Source organism: Gymnoscopelus braueri, assembly GCF_963280865.1.
Source record: "Gymnoscopelus braueri genome assembly, chromosome: 10".
Lineage (NCBI taxonomy): Eukaryota > Metazoa > Chordata > Actinopteri > Myctophiformes > Myctophidae > Gymnoscopelus > Gymnoscopelus braueri.
The window spans coordinates 49,623,715-49,632,069 of record NC_137611.1 but is presented as its reverse complement, the minus strand read 5'-3'; the positions used below and the strand labels follow the sequence as shown (position 1 = coordinate 49,632,069).

Below are 8,355 nucleotides of genomic sequence, written 5' to 3'. Positions count from 1 at the left end.
ACTGTTTATTCTATTGTCTGTGTACAGAGTCTGGTGATGTCAGGTTGGTGGGAGGAGCCAGTCACTGTGCTGGTAGAGTGGAGATGAAACACCGGGAAGAATGGAGACCAGTGAATCCTTCTTGGTACTGGAACCATAAGTCATCATCTGTAGTGTGTAGACTGCTGCACTGTGGCTCTGCTGTTTCTGCTGAAGTGAGAGATGGTTCTACAGATCATCAACCTACATGGGGGATTACATCTGACTGTGTTGGAGATGAATCTTCACTGAGGGAGTGCGGAATAATGGAGTCTGCTACTTCCTCCCCCAGTCTGGAGCTGATCTGTTCAGGTAACAAACAATGACTAGTACAAAAAGGTGTACTACTTGATCTAAAATGTTGCTCATGCCATTAATTATGTCTGTCTTCCACAAATGAATGACTTCTACTTGGGCAGGGCCTATCAAATAAACTAGTGCGATAACAATACGGTACATGATATTGTTGGCTTAATTTTCATCATAAAGATGGTGTACAGTGATAGAGGGGTAGTGGGCAACATTTGGCCATGGTTCACAGTCTCTGGAGATGCTGACGTTCACTTGTTGTATTATCTGTGGATGTAAATCCTTCCTTGGTAACAGGGTGGACATCACTATCTTAGGGAAGGTGTGACCTTCCTTCTCAGCGACAGCTTTAAGAGACAGGGCCACTCTCTCCTGTTGTGACCTCAGGTCATGTATACCTGTGTGGATTAGGATCTGTCTGTCTGTTTCTCTGTCTGTCTGTTTCTCTGTCTGTTTCTCTGTCTGTCTGTCTGTCTGTCTGTCTGTCTGTCTGTCTGTCTGTCTGTCTGTCTGTCTGTCTGTCTGTCTGTTTCTCTGTCTGTCTGTTTCTCTCTGTCTGTCTGTCTGTCTCTCTCTTTCTCTCTTTCTGTCTGTTGACTGTAGATAAATACTAGATAAATATTGTGAAAATAACCGATCTACAACTGCGAGGCATTGTGAGCTTGTGAGCTTGTAGTAATTGTGTTTATTTTTATTGTATTAAAAAGGTCTAAAAGTCCTTAAAATTGTCTCTGTCTGTCTCTCTTTCTCTTTCTCTTTCTCTGTGTCTCGCTCTCTCTCCAGAGTCACAGTCTGTAAGGTTGGTGAATGGGCCTAGTTCATGTTCAGGCAGAGTGGAGGTGAAGTCAAATCAGTCGTGGGTCTCAGTGTGTGAAGGTGACTTTGACCAGCAGGATGCAGAGGTGGTCTGTAGGGAGCTTGGCTGTGGGGCTCCTTCAGTCCTCCAGGGGGCGCTCTATGGAGAAGTGAAGGCTCCAATGTGGACCAAAGAGTTCCAGTGTGAAGGCAACGAGTCTGTTCTCCTGGACTGTGGAACCTCAGACTCAACTAGAAACACCTGCTCACCTGACAAGACTGTTGGACTCACCTGCTCAGGTAAAAGACAAACTACACTTTAGCTTTGATTATTAGTTTACAGTCAAAGTAAGATTACTTTTTAACCACTTAAAACCTATATGTAGTTCACTGTATTCCCAAGGGCTCTATCTAGGCCCCCTCCCGTTTTCACTCTAAAATAGCAGCTCTACAACCTTGTATTGTGATGAGTTGTGAGCTTACAGATCGTCTATTTTAGCTGACAGTTAACACTAGAATAGGGACACTACAGTTCTTAATGCAAATTTTATTTTCTGTGTACAGAGCCTGTGAGGTTGGTGGGAGGAACCAGTCACTGTGCTGGTAGACTGGAGATGAAACACCAGGAAGAATGGAGACCAGAGGATCCTGCTGGCTGGAACCATAAGTCATCATCTGTAGTGTGTAGACTGCTGCACTGTGGCTCTGCTGTTGATACAGACAGGAGACGTGGTTCTACAGATCAACCTACATGGAAGACAAGATCTAACTGTGTTGGAGATGAATCTTCACTGAGGGAGTGTGGAACAGTGTGGTCTGATACTGACTCCGACAGTCTGGAGCTGATCTGTTCAGGTAACAAACAATGACTTCAACAATGACACTAATCTATACTGTCTGTCTGTCTGTCTGTCTGTCTGTCTGTCTGTCTGTCTGTCTGTCTGTCTGTCTGTCTGTCTGTCTGTCTGTCTATCACAATGCGTAGTCAGCTTGTAGATCTATTTTCAAATGGCTGAAATGTAAATTGGGCTGAAGTGGTTAATGTATGTTTTGTAATAATAATCTAAATCTACAAAGTAACTAGTAACTAAAGTTTTCAAATAATTGTGTAAAAGTAAAAGTAAAAGTATAATATTTGCCTCTGAGATGTAGTGGAGTAGAAGTAAAAGTACAGAACATTGGAAATACTCAAGTAAAGTAAAAGTACCTCAAAATTGTACTTAAGTACAGTACTTGAGTAAATGTACTTAGTTACCACTGCTCTTTTTAACCCAGTAAGATCTGAGACCGATTCGACAAATGTCTTCTAAATCCTAACAGTTTTCAGATAAACCTGTTTCTATATCAGTGGTGCTCAAACTTTGTCATGTCAAGGACCCCCTGAATTGTATTTGGCCGCGGACCCCCATCTCTAAAAATGTTGTTCCAGGGACCCCCAGAAGCAAAGCATGGTATTACTGAAAGTAATACTATGAGTTCTAAGAAAAAGTTTAAATTGTATTTGTTCACACAAGAAGTGATGTAAAAACAAAAGATATGAGCTATACATCCCACTATAATATTTATTTTAACATTTAAGGTTGAGTTAAGAGATTTATCAATTATGTTGAAGATTAAATTGTAGAGCTATCATATGTATTAGACAGGTTATGAGTTAGTGTCTTTGTGTTGTACTGTATGTTGGGATGAGTTTGTTGTATGAATGTTGTGTATTGATGTAAATTGTGTTGTGATGATGCTGGTTGAGACCCCAGGAAGAGTGGCTGCACTAACAGTACAGTAAGCTAATGGAGATCTAATACATACATAAACTGGATTTTTGTCCTATTTTGCCCGATCAGTTTGTAATAAAGGGCCCCATACCTCACTGCCATACAATGCAATGGGTTCTATAACTGATTTAAATATTTTGAGCCATGTCCTGATTTGAGCCATGTCCTGACATACTAGGGCCATTACTGTTCCTTCTATACATTAACGACATGAATGCTGCCTGTAACTGCAAATTGTTCCTGTTCGCTGATGACTCAGCACTCCTGATATCGGGAGAGGACAAATTGCAGGTTGAGGAAGCTCTCAGCTCTGAATTCACCAAAATCTGTATACTTGGCTTACCGATAACAGACTGTCACTACACCTTGGTAAAACAGAATCCATTCTCTTTGGGACTAAACATTCCCACAGTAAGATGAATGTAAATGATTTCAAGGTCAAAGTCGATGACACAGTAATCTCTAGCAAAGAAGAGATGACCTATTTGGGCTGTATTCTTGACGTTTGTGTGTGTGTGTGTGTGTGTGTGTGTGTGTGTGTGTGTGTGTGTGTGTGTGTGTGTGTGTGTGTGTGTGTGTGTGTGTGTGTGTGTGTGTGGGTCCTTCAGGCTGTGGTGTTCCTGCCATCAAACCAGTGGTCAGTGGATGTCCCCGTGATGCATTAGGTATCATCAACGGTGAGGATGCTAAACCTCACTCCTGGCCCTGGCAGGTGTCCCTGCAGGTAAATATATACAACAACATCACTCTCTGTGTCATCATCCACACACCTGTCTATCTACTGTGTTACTTTTATTTATTCTACAATGAAGTGGGAAACGCCTATGGTATATTTTCTGTACCATGACACATGTTCAACTGTAATGGGAAACATACTTCCACTCAGGGTGAAGTATAGACTTTTTATTGAGGGGGATTGGAGCATAAAAACAAGCAATATAGGCTTAATTAGTCAATCACAAGTTAGATCAATCATACTGTTGCTAATACAAATGTGAATTCAGAACAGCACCGGTTTTCATTTCTGTGGTGGATCACTGATCAGGGAGAACTGGGTTGTGACTGCTGCCCACTGCGATGTCAGGTACAGTAGTCAAGCTATTATAATGTCTCTCTCTCTCTCTACTGAATATAGTATAATCTATCATACATACAGTAGGCTATACAGCAGGATTGTGAAAACCATTTTAGGTCAGGGGCCAGGACTCTGTGAAAGATGTGACTTCATCCGGGCCATAACAGATGCACACACACATAGATAACATGGCAAGCATTACTTGTTTGTTTTTAGGGGAACAAGCATGTAGTGTGTAGTCACCGTATTGTATACGTAACTTTGCAATATGGTAGAATGCCAATCACTGCTGAAAAAAACACCTTATCCAAACTTTGAAGAGGCATGTCATGCCTTGTTTGACCTACAGCCATGAAACTTGCTTACACATATACCTCTACTCATGCAGAACGCATCTGCCACATGACCCATTTGCTCCGACCTATAGATTGCACACCAGATTGTTCAGTAGTTTGAAAAACATGTACATCTTTACTCCTCCTGGGATTTTTTGATTAAATCTAAACTTAACTGAGCCTGTGTGACCCAATCAGATCTCTGTTACAATAGGCCTACTTTATTTATAAATCAGGTATTACTCTTTCTCACCTCTCTGAGTTAAGCAGCCCCAACCACCTTTTTTTATTATTTATTTGTAAACCATTTCAGTGAATCTGAACATGAAGTAGTCCTGGGCCTGCACGACCGCACAGACAGAAACACAAGCAACTTCCATGTCAGGAGCATTGGAGAGGTAGGTGCTCTGTTTTGTAATATATGTAGGCCTATAATAGGGATGCAACATAATTTTGTCAAATGTGTTATCAGGGTGCCGTACACAGTCCTCTCCATTACTTTTCCCCCTCTTTTTGGGGGGGAAATGTTTTATGTTCCTGACTCCAGATTGGAAACGTGGTTAAAGGCAGGCATTCAATCAACAAACTATTTTCTTTTTGTTGTGTTTGCTTTAAAAAAAATACATCTCCTAACAGTTAAAATGTCACTGATAGGTCTTCAAGCACCCCAAATACAACCCCAACACTTCTGACTATGACATCACACTGATCAAGCTGCAAAGCCCTGCCCAGATGAGTAGTCATGTGTCCCCTGTGTGTCTGGCTGACACTGACAGCTTCCCTCCTGGCACGGAGTGTGTGACCACTGGCTGGGGCTGGACCCGCAATGACAGTGAGTGAATGACAGGAAACACACTCTTTATATTCATCAGCCACAGTGACTGGACTATTTCACCAGTCACTTCAATGATTTAGAATAGAGTAGGATGTCAGTAGGCTAACGCTGAGCAGACTAATATAGCAGAGTAACGCAATTCACAGTGGGATCAATCAACAATTGTCAATCATTATTATCAGTTTGAAACATACAGAATATACCTGTACAAACTGCAAAGCTTCCAGACGATGTAATATAACAATAACAATGTTAGGGCTACTACATATTTTTGGTAATCACCTTGAATTTTTCTAACAAACATCAAATGCCCTCTTCTCAAAAAGACATGAGAGCCACTAACTATTTAAAGACAATGTGTCATTCTGTTTTTCCAGCTAATGAGAAACCTGACAAACTCCAGCAGGCTTGTCTGCCCCTCCTCACCAACGATGACCGCCAGAGATGCTTCCTCAACCAATTCAACATCACCAGTCAGATGATCTGTGCTGGAGCCTCTGGAGCTGTAACCTTCAAGGTGAGTGACACACAGTTAACCCATTAAGAACAGGAACACATCTGTGTAACAACTTTAAACCATTATTTTATACTTTGTTTGAAAAGAGCAGATCTACAAGCTCATAGCGAGGCACCTAGTGCTGGGGGGTCCCTGGAACAAAATATTTTGAGATGGGGGTCCGCAGCCAAATACATATCATTTTGGGTGGTCCTTGACATGGAAAAACTTTGAGAACCACTGACATACGTTTAAAAAAGAAAAAAACTGTTAGGATTTAGAAGACATTTGTATAATCCCCCAGAAGCAAAGATTTGAGTAAAAAATGTTTCACTTTAAAAATATAAATATTTATTCAAAGATTGCACACATTTTTACAATGTTTCATAAATAGCAGATCTAAAAGATCATAGTGGCACTAAGCTTGTAGATCTGCTATTTTTGAAGCCAAATAAATTAAAAAATGACCCAGATGCGTTCCCGGTCTTAATGGGTTAAACTAAAAAGAGAGGAAAAACATCAAGATGACATTTAGACATGAAACACATTAAAAAACAACTGCTTGTTGTTTCAGGGTGACTCTGGAGGCCCCCTGGTGTGTAAGAATGGAATGGAACCCTGGACCCTGGTTGGTGTGACCTCCTGGGACGTGAAAGGCGTTCACAACAGACCTGCTGGGTTGGCCCGCATCACTGCACTGCGTACCTGGATGGACCGGACCATGGCTGACAAGTAAACTGTAAACAGCTGTTACTCTTAACACATTGCGTGCCAATCGCGTAGTTCTATGCGAACCTAAATAATTGTACAACGTGCCAGTCGCGTAGATCTACGCAAAGTGGTTTTTTTTCTTTCTTTTTTTTTCTCGCAGGTTCACATTTCATTGTAGGCATCTCTCGCAGTGACACATTTCATTGTAGCACACCCGGATATGGAAATATCCGTATCCGGAAATTTTCGTTCCCACCCGCCGCCGCTCTAAATCTTCCCCTAATCCGCCATTAGCTCAGAGTTTTTTTTCTCCTCGCTGAACGCTGTTTAACATAAACCGCGACTACTGCAAAATCGAATGTCGCCAATTGAAACGGTCTTCTCTGGGCCACTCACACAGCTACCCTGTGTGTCTACAAACAGTTTAACGCGCGATCTTAAGGTATTTAGCAAGGTCTGTGGCGAAGTGAAAAAAACTAAAAAACAACAATAAATCGCTGGCACTGGTGAGTACATTATGATATTAAACTCTGGCGTGGAATGTGTTAACTCTCATCTTCACCATCAATAATAATCAATCAATGCAAATGCCTGGGTCCTTGATGTGTAATGCCAGGTTGACAGTGTTTAAATTCACAATATGTTATCTAAATAATAACATTATATAACAAACCAACCTGGATCATAAGAGTTAAATGTACTCTCCACCGGAGAGACGGGTGACAGCCGGAATGTAGACGGCATCCGGGAGCAGTTTGGGTTGGCACCCCAGTCTTTGTCTTCCGTGAGGAAGAAGCCCAACAAATCCACGGTGAGGCCTTTAGGAGGGCCATTCAAGCAAGCCGCAAAGGGAGCCTGCTGTACCACCACGGGCCAAGACACCATCAGACCAAAATCAAATGTTTGGAGCGGGGGAGTCTGGTGCAACGCTCAGGTCCTGGACCTGGTGAGACGGAGGAGGAGCCCGGCCAGGAGGCCATCCACAGAGCCTAGTCGCTCCACGTGCCAGAGCCTCTCCTCTCCCCCATTCCTGGCAGAGTAGTTTCGGACAAGCGTATTGAGTGGCCCTGTCTTTCCCTATTTAGGACTGACCGTGGGTAGCTACCTGGGACGTAAGTCGGGGCTTGATCAACCCTGGCTGGGTCACCTGGGCGAGGGTGTATGTTGCAAGACCCGAAACATCCTATGACCCCAGGCTACAACACTGATGATACGTCCCAGGTGCATCCATGTGTGTTTTTTCGTTATACTAATAAATACATATTTTATTTTATTTTATTTTGGTAAAAGAAATACGAGTAAACACAATACAACTTAAACCCAGGATATACACAAGCGTAAAAAAACACAAATAGTCAAATAAATGACATAACACCAATACATCACATAGCACTGCATTCATAGAATGTCTACTATAGAAAACATTAGATGGCGTTTTCTTTCACGTAATACAGTTTCTCTAAAGGACCGTTAGAGCTACATCAATCCAAGTTTTTTTTTATCTGTTTTAGTATGCAGTAATATAGGCAGATAATTCCAGAATGCTTTGCAATACCGTAATCCGTAATTCGACAAATATCGTAGTATGTTGGATTGATTTCAAACAGCAGTAATGAAGCGTTTTACCATAATGTATTGAAATAATGAAGTGTTTTACCATAATGTATTGTCTGTATGTGTGTCCCTTCAGACTGTGACCCTCCAGCATCACCATCATACCTGGTGTGTCCAGTACATCCACATAACTGATCTGCGCGCCTGATGAACCGGACCATCGCTGCCAACTACACTTAAACTGATGTTACTCTAGTTGTCATCAACACCTCAAGGACCACTCCACCCCACCTCCTACAACTAATATCCTGTAAACTGATGTTTAGTTGTCATCTACACCTCAAGGACCACCCCACCCCACCTCCTACAACTAATACACTGTAAACTGATGTTTAGTTGTCATCTACACCTCAAGGACCACCCACAACGTGTCGCTGTGTGACACATTGTGAGTT

General features: G+C 42.1%; 2 protein-coding genes across 2 annotated transcripts; both read left to right on the top strand.

Annotated features, from left to right (window-relative positions):
- Positions 1-284: 284 nt before the first annotated feature.
- LOC308093662 (CD5 antigen-like) lies at positions 285-8,128 on the top strand (the record flags this gene model as incomplete). The annotated part of the gene is made up of 5 exons (XM_080439990.1): positions 285-330; positions 1,156-1,422; positions 1,687-1,977; positions 6,210-6,374; positions 8,037-8,128. The coding sequence occupies 4 exons, from the start codon at positions 285-287 to the stop codon at positions 6,212-6,214; spliced, it is 609 nt and encodes a 202-aa protein (XP_080296116.1). The 3' UTR covers positions 6,215-6,374; positions 8,037-8,128.
- On the top strand, positions 2,772-5,683 carry LOC308092807 (chymotrypsin A-like; the record flags this gene model as incomplete). The annotated part of the gene is made up of 6 exons (XM_080438904.1): positions 2,772-2,775; positions 3,503-3,618; positions 3,899-3,978; positions 4,618-4,702; positions 4,959-5,136; positions 5,517-5,683. The coding sequence occupies 6 exons, from the start codon at positions 2,772-2,774 to the stop codon at positions 5,681-5,683; spliced, it is 630 nt and encodes a 209-aa protein (XP_080295030.1).
- Positions 8,129-8,355: the final 227 nt, after the last annotated feature.